The 15,489-nt window shown below is 42.6% G+C and overlaps 3 protein-coding genes across 6 annotated transcripts in view; 1 reads left to right on the forward strand and 2 right to left on the reverse strand.

Moving 5' to 3' along the window:
• Positions 1 to 1,088, reverse strand: part of cunh12orf56 (chromosome unknown C12orf56 homolog) — a 23,900-nt gene extending 22,812 nt beyond the window's left edge. Inside the window, exons 1-2 of the mRNA XM_020613329.1 lie at positions 1,000 to 1,088; positions 777 to 861 (exon numbers count right to left, since the gene is read on the reverse strand). The gene's annotated coding sequence lies outside the window, so the exon portion shown is untranslated. The remainder of the gene's footprint in view (positions 1 to 776; positions 862 to 999) is intronic.
• A 23-nt stretch (positions 1,089 to 1,111) lies between these two features.
• Positions 1,112 to 13,963, forward strand: LOC109967593 (CD9 antigen-like). 3 transcript variants are annotated; one of them, XM_020613288.1, is made up of 8 exons: positions 1,112 to 1,286; positions 6,914 to 7,016; positions 8,872 to 8,969; positions 9,242 to 9,316; positions 9,410 to 9,511; positions 10,235 to 10,318; positions 10,711 to 10,794; positions 13,347 to 13,963. In XM_020613288.1, the coding sequence occupies exons 1-8, from the start codon at positions 1,218 to 1,220 to the stop codon at positions 13,410 to 13,412; spliced, it is 681 nt and encodes a 226-aa protein (XP_020468944.1). In that variant the 5' UTR covers positions 1,112 to 1,217; the 3' UTR covers positions 13,413 to 13,963. The 3 variants fall into 3 exon arrangements, with proteins under 3 accessions (XP_020468944.1, XP_020468947.1, XP_020468946.1); XM_020613290.1 differs by lacking the exon at positions 1,112 to 1,286 and adding an exon at positions 2,355 to 2,468; XM_020613291.1 differs by lacking the exon at positions 9,242 to 9,316.
• A 97-nt stretch (positions 13,964 to 14,060) lies between these two features.
• Positions 14,061 to 15,489, reverse strand: part of cwf19l1 (CWF19 like cell cycle control factor 1) — a 9,126-nt gene continuing 7,697 nt past the window's right edge. For both annotated transcript variants that reach the window (XM_020613294.1, XM_020613295.1), the window contains exon 14: positions 14,061 to 14,627. In XM_020613294.1, the coding sequence (XP_020468950.1) occupies positions 14,483 to 14,627 (145 nt within the window). In that variant the 3' untranslated portion in view covers positions 14,061 to 14,482. The remainder of the gene's footprint in view (positions 14,628 to 15,489) is intronic.

The raw sequence follows: 15,489 nt of genomic DNA on the forward strand, positions 1-15,489 counted from the left end.
TTTTTTTTTTTTTTTTTTTTGTATAGTATTTTTTATTAGAACAATTCCTGTACAATATTTAGTTGTTATGCCCCTGTAGTTCCAAAAATGTAAACAAATATAGACGGGTCTCAAAGTTGCTGCCTGCGGTGAAACTCACTATAGGCCTGTACATGTACTGAGCAGGAGCAGGAGTTGGAAAGCTTCAGAACCTGCTTGAGAAGCAGTCTTTAAGAGATCTTCAGTAGACTAATTCTGACGGCACATCTGCACTAGGCAGAAAATTTAGCTGCTACTAGCTGATTCCATGTACTTAGTGCTCCAAAATGTAAACAAATAGGCCTCGGCACAAAAAAGCACCTACACTGTAACATACTGTATCCATGGCAACATCATGTAGCCTACAACTTACTTCCTGTTTCTTGTCAAAGTTTATATCTGTTCACATGATGACTATTAACATTTAATGCTTTGTCATAATTATGAGGCCCAGAGATCAGGATCTTGTTGCTGATTTAGAACAGAGTGACGTTATAGGCTGCCTGATTTAACTGTCTAGAGCCAATGACCACATCCTATAAACATCTTATTGCAGCTGAAAATTCAAAATAAGAAATCAGAATATGTTAATTTGGGCTTCAGGGGATAATTATGGGCATAATCTAGCATTTTAAACACTGGGTTAATTCACCAAAAATATTCCTAACATTAAAAATAACACTTTGTCAAAACAACCAGTTGGCACTATGCTGCTATGTCTGGGGTTTTAGTGTGCATATGTACAAAAACATAATTACCATCACTGTACTGATTAATCAGTTGTATGATTAAATCTTGATTCACAAACGGGATTCTTTGTCCTGCAGGCGATCAGACCTCTTTCTGTCACATCAAGAGAAGATCATTGATTATAACATTTAGGCTAAATCTGAATGTGTGAGATGCTTTAGAAAGAACAAAGGGATTAAAGAGAGCAGGATAAACAAAAGAGAAAGCAAAAAGACAAAGAAAACCAGATACTGTCTGTTCTGCTGTGGGTGTTGAGCAGTCGATCTGCTGTTTCCTTCCAGCTCCTACACCGGCCGAGTCCTGACGGAACTGGCCGAATAGATCCGAAGCGACGACGACAGGACCGCACCGAGCCAGCAGCAAAAAGCTGACAAACCTCAAGAAATTTACACATATATATATCCAATAAAGATATCTCACAGTTTAATAACCACTGACAGGTCAGAATAATGACGGCTCTGAGCAGCTGGGAGCTGTGCGTCAAATACGCCCTGTTCATCTTTAACTTCATCTGCTGGGTAAGTGTCAGAATATTCAAAGTATTTCTGTGGCACACATACTAACGTTAATACTAGGCTACGTGTGTATTTGTACACTAACGTTGTTTTACAAACATCTAGTGACAATGTTATTTCTCTGTTAAAAACGAGGCTAAACTCAAAATGTCACTAATTTATTTTCATTATTAAATAACACAAAGTGAATGTTAGCTAGTTTAATGATTTTTTGGGCATTAAAATCTCGATTGAACGACATAACCTACAAATAATAGTTTATTTTCTCACTTTAATACATCTGAAATTAGTAGCCGTACTAGTTTTACTCTGTATTATGATTTAATTGGAACAATCGATTTAATTGTTCCAAATATAAAGGAACAAAAAGTGACATTTTGATCAGATTAACGCAATATAGTTAGTGTAACAGGAGGAGCAACCTGTTTCTTATTTTACAGAGTTCTTCAGCAACATTGTTTGTTTAATATAGGCCTGCTTTGCCCAGGAACCAAGGACGTATTCATGGAAAAGGCCTGTCATTTCCTTTATTAGCTGTATTTTCAACACAGAGACTAAAACCAACAATGATTTGCCTCTTGCCAGGCTGTCATATTTGTTACGATTATCTAAAGATCTTGTGCATGGATGTTTGTCTCTAGCTTTTTTCAGACTTTGTAAGAAGTTATGTCCCTTTGGGGCCTTTTCATGACTCTTGTGAAATTGATTCTGACATCCCCACTAACTTATTCATTAATCTATTAATGGCTAGCCCTACATGGTCCGCAGTAACAAAGACTGTAGCTAATTATGAAATCATAACCACAGCTACTTAGATAGTTTCCAGTCTTTTTAAAAAGGCTCAAACTGTTTCTGAACATACCTTTGTGTTGCCTGAGTGGACACAGCTGTCCACCTGTGTGGATCAGGGGTGGCAAGGTTTTGGTCCTGTGAAATCCATTAGAGCAGACGGCATGCCTCTTACCCCTCACCCCCACCTCCACAACTCATTTCTCCACCCACTTCCGCCCCCAGGTTAGCCACACAGGGGCGTGGCTCACACAAAATCCTCCTTCCCACAGTGTCAAAGAGAAAGGATAAAGAGAGAACACTTGACGTTTTCTTCTTCTGAATCTTGAAGCGGGAACCATGACCGGACTGCAGTGTGTCAAGTACCTGGTGTTTGTGTTCAACTTTCTCTTCTGGGTATGTAGAGCCACTTCCTAGGTGTCAGGTGTGTTGATGCACGGCACTGTAGAGCAGGTGTCAGAGCGGTTTGGCTGGTAGTGATTGCACAAGAGACGAGCTCAGTGAGTGGTGAAACAAGCTTTTTGGTTGAGGTTCCTCTGAGTGGATTGTTGCTTATCTGTGTGTTTTAATTGATTGTGACTGGAGAAGAAAACCTCAAGAAAACTTTGAGCTACTTAGAAAAGGTTCACTGGCCTTTCTTTGTCTGGCCTTTTCTTTCTTCTTTTTTTTTAAAGCATGTCCTGGTCTTAAAGTCTTCTTCCAACTGATTTATGAACAGCTACAGTAAATTCACCATCTGTCCTCGGGCATGTGCAGCCACCATGTGTCAGTGGAAAATACCAGAAAATAATTAACCAGCTGGCTTCCTGCCTTGTATACAACGACTATCTGTGCAACTGAAGTTGGTAATTTCCTCCCAGATTTTATGTTGTACTATGGTGTATTGTTTCATCTTGTATAGATAAGTTGAGTGTCTGGTAGCTGAGATGATGAGGTGAGGAGCAACAGGTGAGTGTGGATAGCAGGAGAGGGAAATGAGAACAAAGGGCTGCAGGTCTGGGTCTGAAATGAAATGGAGACTGTATCATGAAAACAAGGAAGTTAACACTTTGAATTTGTGAATCATGACCCTCCTCCTATAAAAATATGTTGATTGTATTTGTGTACAGTCTCCTACTTAAGATACGTTCCACCACAACTGGTAGTGGGCCACTTATATTTGCTCAAGCAGTATCTTGAATGCTGGACTTGTACTTCTATCAGTGTGTGTGATACTTTAAAGGATTTGCGTAGTTCTTCCACCACTGCTGACAGTATTTGCTCCAAGTAGGCCATCCACACTGTTATGACTATATGACCTGTTTACAGGTGGTCTAAGCCAGATCCCTTAAGACAGAAGAGTTGATTGGGGTCACCGGCAGCAGGTCATGTGACACATGTAGCTTCAAACAGTCAATTCAGATCCACTGTTTTCTGTGAGGAAGCATCTACTATTTCAATGACTTGTGCAGGCTTGCAAACTAATTCAGTATTCTGTTGTTATAAATAGCTCAGCTAATTTAGCTAGCTACCTAATGTATTAAAATGACCCAGTATTTGAGACAGATGGTCAAAAAGGTTGTACAATGTGTTCTGAAACAGGTTGCTAGCTTAAAATTTCACAAGTATAATTATTGCTACTGATTTCAACTTCTTACTGTATAAGATGGCAGCCGAGCCAGTGCAACTCGGTGGTGCTGCTGCTAATGTTTGGAGCTATTCTACATCCCCATGATCTGCCATTACTGTTAAAACACACATTCCTCATAGAGTCAGTGGAGATGTCGCCACTCCTCTCCTTAATCCACTTTGGTACAAGTTAAATGACTGTTTGGACAGTTTTTCGTCTGCAGTTCCAGTGTGTAATGATGACATGACAACATAACTGCCTCATAAACATAAACATCAGATTACACGGGTTCATTTATTGCACATTGTAATGACCAACCCAGTCATTACTGTAAATAAATTGGCCTTAAATGTTTCTGTCGCTCAGATTTACATTTCTCACCGTCGGCACAGACAACGCCGTCTTGAAGGATGTTTCTTTATCCTTCATGAGAAACTCTTGCAGGCTTGGGTTGAGATGTTAGATTGTAATCTTTGTATCACACAGTGTGAAAAGCAGTTTCAAGACAGAGTCTCATAAGTTACTCATTTCTTTGTAGTGATCGTCTGTGTGCAGCTAATGGTGCTGCAAAGTGCCTTTGTAGGTAGTGAAAGCTAATGTGACCCTTGAGGGGAGGAGCCGTGCACTTCAACACAAACACCAAGCTCCCCTGTGTGTTCATATGCATTAACACCAGTATCTACTCAGGACACAAGGCTCCTGCACTTTCCCTTCTATTTGTTATTGTTACTTTAGATACTTGATAATGAACACGGGATCAACTCATTCTAGTTTTCACTGTGCAGAATGCTGCTCTATGAAAACCCTATCAGCTTGAGAGCTTTGATCTACAATAAGGGATTTATTTCTGTAGTGTTTCACAACTAATAAGCACATTTCTCAATATGTGGCAAGGTGTTCTGCGGGCTGTTGCACCAGCTACAGTTGTCTGCAAAATATCATGCACCCATGGGCAACTTCCACGGGAGAAGTAGAACCAATCCTGCAACAGATGTTAAAATGAACCTTTCTTCAGATGTTGTACACCGTTTTCTATTTCTTCAGTTTAAAAACTGGCATGTGCACAGGTTTGGTCACCCTCCTAAGTCCCTCACTTTGGCAGATTTCACAGCTTAAAAACAACTTTTGCAGCACCAAGTCTGTTCTTGAGTTTGGGTTTTCCTGCTGCTCTTTATGTAGATCACTCAAAGTTCAGACCTATTCTAGATCCTTCTGCACACACAGCATGACCAAGATTTCCCACAGACAGTCAGTGACGCTCAGGTCAGGGGACTGTGAAGGCTGCTCCAAAGGCGTCGGTTTGTTTGTTTGAAGTAGTTCACAGTGGACTTTGAGGTCAGCTTCAGATCACTGCCCTAACAAGATTTGTTGATGTATAGTAAAATCCATTCTGCCCTCTGTCTGCCACACAACCCTGAAGCACAATGTTTCAACCTCTACGCTTGACAATGGGCAAAGTGTGGAGCCTCCTCGATTCTCACTCCTCAGGGCACATGTCCTCAACTGAACTACTTTCAGGTCAAGTGAGAAGTGATCCTATAAGAGACTTGGGATGTACACATGCAGTGCATCCCAAGTCTCTTATAGGATCCCCTCATTTGCATCTTTTCTTTGTCTTGGTCTTCCCTGTGTAAGTTGTGAGGAGAAAGGACTTGAGGAAATGTGTTAAGCATCTAATCACCAATTGATTTCTGTTAAAGGCACATGTCAGTTCAAAACTTCCATGAAGGATAGTCTCGTGTGTCCTTGGTCTTGGCTCCTCCAGTACCATCCTTGGTCCTCAGAGCCAACAGAAGAGATGTGGAATGTCCTCGGTCCTCTGTTGACCCGGAAGCCATTCCGGTGGGCCGAGGATGTAGGAACAGTCTTATAAGAAACTTGGGACATAGCCATGGTTTCCAGAGGATGAATCCTTCTGACATTGGTGATTTTCTGAGTTTTCTTCTAGCAGGTTTATATTTTTGTTTGGATGGATTGCAGTGAAATTTAGTTTGCCCCTCGGGATGAATAGTAACAACTTTGGCGAACCCTTAAAGCATGGTTTCACTTTTGAAACAGTTTGTAGTCGTTCCTCCTGTTCTCACCGGACATTGAGATCTCTAATAGGACTAATATGGGGCTTCAGCAGTCTGACTTGGATCAGTCCAGTGGTGTCTTTCAAAATCCCCTCTTGTTGGTTCCGTGGACAGCGTTTCTTTGCTGCACTGTGGTGGAGTTTCCTACTAAACAAATAATAATTTAGGAAAGTAACCACTTGATTTGACTCTGTTTGCTGAAGCCTCATTAACTTTCCACAGGACGACTGTGGAGTTTGTAATTAACAACTCTGCTGCTTTCACATAAACACACTCATGGCCAGATTAGTTGGAGCAAGTGTTGAGTTATCCAGGAGGGCCAGCAGTGTCAGGCTCAGTGAGGCCTGGTAACCCAAACAGACTACTGCCCATTGCTGTGATTCAGGGTCAGTGGACTGTTTAGAAAGGATCCTGAGGACATGCTGGAGCAGAACAATTAGCTTCTGTTCACAGCAACACATTCGTCAGTGTCGCATGACATGATGGAAGGCTTAGAGTTGATGTAAACTGTGTTTAGTGATCGCAGAGGGGATGTGTCACTCCTGGATTATGGGAGTGTGGGAGATTCACATACTGTAGACAAGATGCTTATTTTGTGATCCACTATTATGCAGAAGGGTTCAAGCATGAATTCAAGTGCAAATGAACGGTCTTGAGCAACTTAGTTGAATGGCAGAACTGTAAACTCTGAACATTTTCCATCACAGATTGTAGTGTTGAAGAGGCTCTGTACTTATTACATTTACTTTGCTGCTTGTTGAGCAGGATGTTAAAGACAGTGGGCGGCTGTTTTAGCATCACTTCTTTCCTCAGCTGTTGCCTCTGTTCTACTTCAGGTCCCAGTTGTTGTTGTTTTTTATTTTATTTTATTTTTAGCCTCTTTAGTAATCAAGCAGCACTATTTAGATGGCTGCATACATATTTCCTTTTGCATTCTGGATATCTTTGCTGGGGCAGGGTAAAATTTATCAATACATTTTAAAGTGTCTTCTTTTGATTTTGTTACAGTAAGTGGGTTCTGTTGCATATCTATGTATCCTCATGTAAAGCCATGTCTAGCTTATTTTCTAGGAAGCAAAAAAAGCACAACAAATAGGGAGGACCTCATTGGATTCAGAATTTACAGCTGTTTTCCTTATACTTTGTTTCTGCTGTAGCTGGCAGGCAGTGGTGTGCTGGCTGTGGGACTATGGCTGCGATTTGACTCTAGGACATCCGGACTGATGGATGTACAGGACTCGCCCTCAGTCTTCGTCACTGGTAAGGTCTTTGACATTAAGATGCCGCCTGTACAGACACACCCAGGGGTGTAGTAATGAGTGGGAGTGCTCGGGGCACCCAGTAAGGAGAGCTGCACATGGTTTTACTTCCTGCAGTAGGGTGGGCAGAGATGGTCTCAACTGACTTCAATGATTAAACAATTATCAAAATGAATTGTCGATCAATAAAATGTTTCATCTTTAATTTCCATGAAATGACTAAAGACAGTTATGCATTTTTATATCTGATCTTTTGAGACGTTACACTCTGAAAAACTGATGAACTTTTAGTCAATGTAACATAAATACCAATAATTTCATGTACTTCATAAGTAATTGTAGGCCTTTATTTTCTGTCCATCTTCGTTCAACCAGTAAGACTGAGAAATATTAAAATGCAATGTACTGTATGTGGCGTTTTTAAAGAATTATATGAACACTACAGTCAAACATATAGGTGGGGGTCCTAATGGAACATTAAAACCTCAGATTTTCTGTCCTCATTTCATTGTGGTCTTGGTTGAGTGAGGTACTTGCACGCAGCTGTAAAAATACACACGTTGTCTTTGAAAGGCAATGTATGATGGACAAGTGCTCTCTTGGATAATTACAATGTAATCTAAATTCATGGCTGAGGAGCATTATGTGCACAGTTAAGTGCATGTCATGGGCACATGCTGCCTGTTTTATGCTGTGTTCTTGCTTTGTGGGTAGACTGCTCTTTAACTGGTGTGTTTCATTAGCACAGCAGATACAAAGTGAATACTTTTACTTGTAAATTAGAAAAATATTCCATTACAGTTGTTTAGTACAGTTAGTCCCAGCCAGGCATCCGTAGCTCACAGTAAAGAGCAGTTTGTGGTGCATTAGGTTCGAGACTAGATCCTCTGGGCTGAGAAGAAATCGGGTAGAGTAGCTTTACAAGTGTCTTGAGATGTGTAGCAGCACAGCTGGACTTTATCATCAGACTTTGCTGAATGAGATTGCAGGTGCTTGTTCACCATGACCTGATGGTTGTTGCTGGATTATCGGGGCAGCGCCGCAGCAGGAGCCAGCTGAGTGCCGCGCCAGGGCGTACAGAGGGCAGCTGAGGCCAGAGCCGCTCCTCTGGCCTGCGCAGCCCTCCACACACAGCGCTCATTCTTCATGGGGGGACAGGGCCGTTCTTTGTGTTCTGAACTTTTGTATTCTCTGAGGAACTGTTCCACAAAGACAGACTCGGTCCCTCCCTTCTCTTTTTTGAGTTTTGCTTCCATCAAGCTGAGGAGTGCAGTGGGCAGCCAGGCAACAGAGGCTCGGTCTGAACTGATAAACATCTGAACAGCAGCTTTGGAGGAGGAATATTTTTGTGTGTGGGTCATGTACTCGTCACATCAGTGCTGTGGTTCATGTTTTCATCTTTAAATGATTATTTATTCTCATCAAGGCACACTGACGTACTGGGTCATTACCAGTGGCTCTAAATCACTTTCTAACTAGCTGCTTTCACAGTTATGTGATTTAAGACTTGTTGATATTTTGCTGAGCATGAATTAAAGTTAAAAACCACATGCAACTCCACATGATCTGCTTTGACAGTGTTTATTTGCTCTGACTACGGTAGTACACTACCACTGTTGTTGCTTTGTGCCAAACTAGCTACAGTATGACACAAAATATCTGGTGTAAATTTGTAAGACTCCATGCAGCCTGCAGTTTAGTTGATTTTAAAGATGGATGGATGGATGTCGACCAGCTGGACAGTAGGTCTGTGTTGGCTTGATCAGTTATTTTAGAACTGTGCCTAGATGTCTCACTCTTCAGTATCATGATGACATGAGGTCAGATCGTGTGCCCCCTAATGTGTGTTGTTGTAGGTGTGTACATCCTGATCGCGGCGGGGGCTCTGATGATGATCGTGGGTTTCCTGGGGTGCTGCGGAGCCATCAAAGAGTCACCATGCATGCTGGGACTGGTCAGTTTTGTCCCGTTTATGTTGTTCAATTAGATTGCAACACAACAAAGTGAATCAAACATTTCAATTGGTTTATCTCTGTTTGGTAGATTTAGAAACGTCCCCGTTAATGTGCTTCACTTTCACAGTAACGTCTCCACCTTCACTGCACGAGTTCACCAAAATGGAGCATGATGAGCTTCACAAACATCTGACCAAAATCACTAATCTTACACTTTAATATGGTGGTGGTACATTAAACACGCTGAGGAAACTCTCATTTTGTTGTTTAGTTCTTCGTCTGCTTGCTCCTCATCTTCGCTGTGGAAGTGGCAGCTGGGATCTGGGGCTTTGCGAACAGGGACCGGGTACTCAACACTTAAACACATCCATATATTCATTTTGTTGTTGGTAGTTGAGTAATTTAAACAACGTTATCAATGCTTTGCTTGTGTCTGCAGGTGGTGGAGGAATTCACAGAGTTCTATAAACAGACCTTCAGCAACTACAAGTCCACTGGACAGGAAGCACTGAAGGAGGCCCTTCGCATCATCCACTTCGGCGTGAGAACACGCACATGAACACCTGTTTCTTATTCATTTATTAACTGTCTCTTGCTGCTGCTTCAACATTTATTTATTAATTTTTTTCAAACAAACCTGGTGGAACGGTGATTAGCGCTGTCGCCTCACAGCAGGAAGGTTCCGGGTTCGAGCCTGGGCCGACCCAGGGCCATTCTGTGCAGAGTCTGCACGTTCTCCCTGTGCCTCCAGCTTCCTCCCACAGTCCAAAGACATGCAGCATAGGTTGACTGGTGACTCTAAATTGCCCTTAGGAGTGAGTGTGTGTGCTGTTTGTCTACGTGTCAGCCCACCCGGTCCAGGCTGACCCCCGCCTCTCGCCCAGTGTCGACTGGGATTGGCTCGAGCCCCCCGTGACCCTATTCAGGAATAAACACTATAGATAACTGATAGAGCCAATAAAATGATTGAACATCAAAATTGGTGTCAGCACTGATATAAGAACATCCTGATACAACCTAAAATGTCTTCATGGAAAGGTTTTAGTGGCTTTTGGTGTTATTATAAGCATTACAATTTTATGAAATTTAGAGCATGTGTGACTCATGTTTACATCCTGTAAAATGCACCAGCATTTTGAAATTATTTTCATGAAGTCAGTGGGTCTCACATGCAGAATGTGCTGTGCTTCATCAATCAACCATAAACTAGTAACTGGTAATTAATCTCCTGATTTGTCTGACCTCAGTACTGTCCTCTTCCCAGCTGAACTGCTGTGGTCCAACAGGCACTGAGGGTACCAGAGATATGTGTCCCAAGAAGGAGGGAATGGATATCCTCGTCACCACGGTACTGCAGTGTAAACATGCAAAGCATTATATTGATGATCTCTCACTGCTGTCATTCAATAGGTCATGTTTGTGCAGCTTTCATAAGTTCCCATTACAGTAATGGTGCTGCAACTGGCGTTATGTTCATTATTGATGAATGTCTATTTTGCGATTGATTCTTTGGTTTTAAAATGTGAAATTCTTGTTACAAGCGTTCAAGGTGACTCAAACGGCTTGTATTGTCAAATCAACTGCCTAAACGCACAGATTCACCTTTAAAATGACCTGAACTAGCTTTGAAAAGTATAGACGATCCATTCTCAAAACCATTTAATTTATCATGTGTTGGTACTGAGTACCACATAGTACCTGGTAGAAAAACCACGTCTCTTTCCTCTGTTTCTCTGTCAGAGTTGCCCATCTGCCATCGACGAGATGTTCAACAACAGACAGCACATCATCGGCGGGGTGGGCATCGGTGTCGGGGTCATCACGGTGAGGCCGGAACCAGAACTACTCATGAAAAGTTCAGAACTTAAGGAATGGTTTGGGGAAATGGGAGAATTAGATGTCTGTACTTTAATATGAGGCTGCAGCGAGAGACCAGTTAGTTTAGCTTAGCAGAAAGACTGGAAACATGTTTTTGTTAAACTGATGGACTCATTGCAGCGTGTGCCGCCCCTGCGCTGTGACGACACCTCGACCTGTCCAATGGCAGAGAACTTGACACACCACAAAGAAAATGGAGGAGTAGCTGATTTTGGCGGCCCCACAGCCGCCTCTTCTTTGCTGCAGCTCGTCTCCTCATTACAAGTGAAGCCAGAGCTTTTCAGTGACACAGTTAGATACATGGTGCAGCCATGTCCACTGCTCGAAAAACTAGTTCATATCTGCTAGTCACCTTCTGAAAAGCTTTTTGGTCACCTAGCAACTGGCACCCAAGATGTGCATGATTTTCGTTGCGCCCAATCCCCGCGGTGAGCGCAAGCGCATACTGCATCCTATTTGAAAACGGCTTTATCAGTCTCATGGTTGAGCCCTTTTTAACTTCTCACCAACGACCTGTATCAGTCAAGTTGTTACCAATAAGTGCAGGCCTACCAGGTACACCTCTGACCCTCCCCTTCCCTTGCTGAGGAAACATAAGACTCTGCCGTCTGTTGCCCATTTTGACCCTCACTATGGCAGGAGCTGTCCCAGTTTGTGCCTCAAACATACTGTAGCTTCTGTTTGCGTTAGCATTAGCCAGAGTCCTTAAGTTCAAAGAGCTGCAACACTGGAAACACTGTTTCAGTCCGTCAACTGCAAACATTGTCCACCAATGACCGAGTTGTTGGTGTTTCAGGTGTTCAGGTTGGCAACACACGAACCAGGTTGCCAACTTGTATGTGGAAGAATTTGAGGACAAAGCCCTGTCTTCCTTCACTGGTACCGCTCCCAGTCGCTGGTTCCGCTACGTGGATGACACATGGGTTAAAATCAGGACCCAGGAGGTGGAAGCTTTCACCAAGCATATAAACTCTGTGGATATCGACATCAAGTTCACTTGTGAGGATGCCAAAGATGACTGTCTGGCCTTTTTGGACTGTGTGGTCCACTTGGGAGAAGACAGATGCCTGAAGGTGGAAGTATACCAGAAACCTACACACACGGACCAATACCTGTTTTTTGACTCACACATCCACTTCTTTAAATCACAGGGCAGAGGAAGTGCCCACAACTGCAGAAGGGGCCAAGAAGGAGAAATTACACATCCAGAACTCCCTTAGGGCTTGTGGATACCCTAAGTGGGCCTTCACCAAAGCAAGGAAGAGGCCCAACACCAACAGGGAGAAACCAGAAACAAGAGGGGATAACACTGTCATCCCTTATGTGGCTGGCTTATCAGAGAAGTTAAAAAGGATCTTTTGCAACCACAATATCCCAGTTAACTTTAAACCAGGGAACACCCTGCAGCAGAGACTGGTCCACTTGAAGGACAAAACACCTTGACATAAACAGAGTGATGTGGTGTAGTCAGGAGTGTAACGACTTGTACATTGGTGAAACTAAGCAGCCGCTTCACAAACGCATGGCCCAACACAGGAGGACCAAGGACATTCTTTTGAGGACAGTGAAGTCCAGATCCTCTCCAGAGAACATCGCTGGTTGGAGAGAGGAGTTAAGGAAGCTATTTTTGTAAAAATAGAACACCCCTCACTAAACAGGGGTTGTGGACTAAGACAACTTGTCATCCATCTACAATCCTGTTTTGAGATCTCTGCCCAAACGTGCCCACCAGGACAATAGGCGTCGGTCGACGGAGGATTCAAAGATGGGTAACGACTCTCACAGATACAAACCCCAACGACTTAATCATTAGTGGACATTGTCTGCTGTAGGACTGAAACACCACCCAGTGTGACAAATGCCTCCTGCTCAGCACCAGTCAGACAGAACTGATGAAGCCTCTTGGATGATGTCTTCTACCTAAAACTACATCTAGGTGCCTTCTAAGTGTTTTCAGCATACTATGATCTGGATGACTGAGAATTTGCACAGACATAATTGTTCTGTTGTTGTAGATAGCTAATTTAGCTAGGTACCCAATCGATTATAGTAACACAATATTTGAGGGAGACTTTAAAAAGGTTGTAAAACCTATTTTGACACGTCCCTAACTTAAAATGTCACAAGTATAAATTACTGCTATTGACCTAAACGTTTAACTTCAGAATATAAAAGCAAAGTCGATGTAACTCTGTAATGCTGCTGCTAATGTTGGGGACTATTCGGCGTCCTCGTGATCTGCTGTTACTGTAGAAACAAACTCCTCATACATGAACATGACTGGTCTGTAGGATATTCTACATTCATTTTGGGCATTTGTCCAAAGCATTTCATCAGAATGGTTAAATATCTGACAGACAAATTTAATAAAAGACTAGTCCACCTTAAGAATATACAGTAGTTTGAACTACTAGAGTTGAGTAAAGGGAACTTGGGTAAATGAACTCGAATGTATTTGTACAACTAACTCCATTTTTGTGTGTCCTGTCTCTCCTCAGATCTTCGGGATGATCTTCAGCATGATTCTCTGCTGTGCCATTAAGAGGTCCAGGGACTTTGTCTAACTTGCCACAAAAACACACTCAACCTGTGCATCTTTAATTCACACGTCCTCATTTTTACACCTGCTGCTAACAGATAGGTTTTCCCTTAGTTTACTGCTTGGATCCATACAGGATGGCCCATAGACCTGTGACAGTATGGAGCCTGTGCAGTAATGCTTCTGAAGTCTTTCAATCTCTAGGGTGTGTTAGGAGGGTACATCTGAAACAGGGTAAATTCAACAAATGGTGGTTGGTCATCTGGTGCCCAGTGGGACAAGTTTAAATCTCAGAACAAGTTGATCATGGGCAGGAAAACATTTGTGCCTCTGCTGCCCTCTGGAGGAACAGCCGTCCTGTTTTCCTCTTTAGTTGAGTTTGTTTGCCTGTGCTGAGTTGTGATCTAACAGGCTGTGTGCCGCTAACTGAATTTTACTGTGCGACTCATTTTATTTTGATTATGAAGGTTAGAAGCTTTGAGTTTTATAAAAGCAGAACTGTGTAGTTTTATGCACATTTTGAAAGCAGATAATGTACCTTTAAGATGCCAAATAAACAAACTGATTTGTGTGAAACTGGTTTATTTTCTGTGGTTTTCAAAGAAACATTCAGACTGTAGAGACTCTGTACATGTCCACTTAAATCATTTGTTTTTTGAGATTTTTTAAAAAAAAAAAAAAAAAATTAAAACTTTTTTTTTCATGATCTATAAAAAAAAAAACTTGCTGCAAATATCTCGGCTCCCTCCAACACTTAGTGACTTAAGGGAACAAATCTACTTTTTGGGGGGGAAACGTGAGTTTCTGTGCAACAGAAGTACAGAGCCGGTTATCTTAGCAAAAAGACTGGAAACGGGGAAATGTCAAAGAAATCCGTGGACGTGTTGGTCCTGGTAGAAGGATTTCTTCTGGACAGCGCCAGGCTCGCCGTTTCCAGCCTTTATGCCAAGTTAACTAAGGCTAAATATTTACCTGACAGGAGAGTGGTGCCAAGCTGATGCTCTAACTGTACATTAAAATAAGGGTTGAGCAGAGGAGAAAAACTGTAAAGACGCAGTGTGTGTGTGTGTGTGTGTGTGTGGGGTGGTGGTGGTGTTAGGCGTCCCAAGCGAAATCGTACGGCTGGAAGTCGTCTCTCATCAGTTTGCAGCTCTCCTCCTCCTCCTCTCGGCTCTGTTTGCACTCCCTCCAGTCGGCTCGAGTGGGGATGTTCAGCACAGCCTCGCTGGCCAGAACCTCCCTATGTTCAGAAATGAGCATGCTTAAAAAAATAAACATCATGCCTGTATGAGTGTGTGATTCAGATACTATGAACCCCAAACCCTATTGGGAAATTACAGCAACTATTCTGTAACAGACTGTCAGCAGGGATTTGTGTGTCTAGGACAGTGAGGTGATTTGATCATTTTAATCCCGTCTGGAGAGTAGCTGCGGCTAATTGTCCTCCCCCGCTCTTGTAGTAGTTACAACCTACTGGATTTCTGCTGCTGCTTCTATAACATCAATCACATCTGCAGCAATTTAAAATTGATCTCTTGGGTTTTTTTTCTGCAGTGTGGCATTTGACCTGATATGAAAATGGAATAAGTCATTTTTGTTAATTTAACAGGTGGAAATGTGCTAACACCAACATCTGCAACATCCTCCACTGCTGATGTGCTGTCTGGGGTTCATAAAGCACTGGATCTGAGTACATGACTTGATATGGGCTCAGCAGATGTGCCATTGTAATGTGAGCTATATTTTAGGAAATAGTCTCCATTAAAATGAATGAATGAGCGGTGATCAGCCCCTGGCGGCAGTGTGCCCATGGATGTACAGACAATTATCACTGAAACTGAAGGAAACTTAAAAAATGTGAGGATTCTCAGGCACGTTCTGGCATCATTTATCCTCGGTCTCAGTGGATTTATGATGTATATTCTCAGTGGACATCAGAGATGATGCTATCCTCAGGGTGTGTGTTTCACGTCCGTGTGATGAGACCGAGTTCTGGCTCTGGGAAGGATGACGACTTTGGATCCTAATTAATCTCACACAGTATCGTTGCCTCCGCCTCAACTCTCCAGCACTTCTTTCTCTTTGCTGTCCTGCTGCATGTC

This window comes from Monopterus albus, unplaced genomic scaffold (assembly GCF_001952655.1).
Source record: "Monopterus albus unplaced genomic scaffold, M_albus_1.0 scaffold132.1, whole genome shotgun sequence".
Taxonomy (NCBI): domain Eukaryota; kingdom Metazoa; phylum Chordata; class Actinopteri; order Synbranchiformes; family Synbranchidae; genus Monopterus; species Monopterus albus.

Bases quoted from the DNA above. Each gene is read 5' to 3' on its own strand.
- LOC109967593 (XM_020613288.1), top strand. From the start codon at position 1,218: ATGACGGCTCTGAGCAGCTGGGAGCTGTGCGTCAAATACGCCCTGTTC. The intron at 7,017-8,871 runs GTAAGGTCTTTG...GTGTTGTTGTAG, and splicing joins GCCCTCAGTCTTCGTCACTG to GTGTGTACATCCTGATCGCG. The intron at 9,512-10,234 runs GTGAGAACACGC...TCCTCTTCCCAG, and splicing joins TTCGCATCATCCACTTCGGC to CTGAACTGCTGTGGTCCAAC.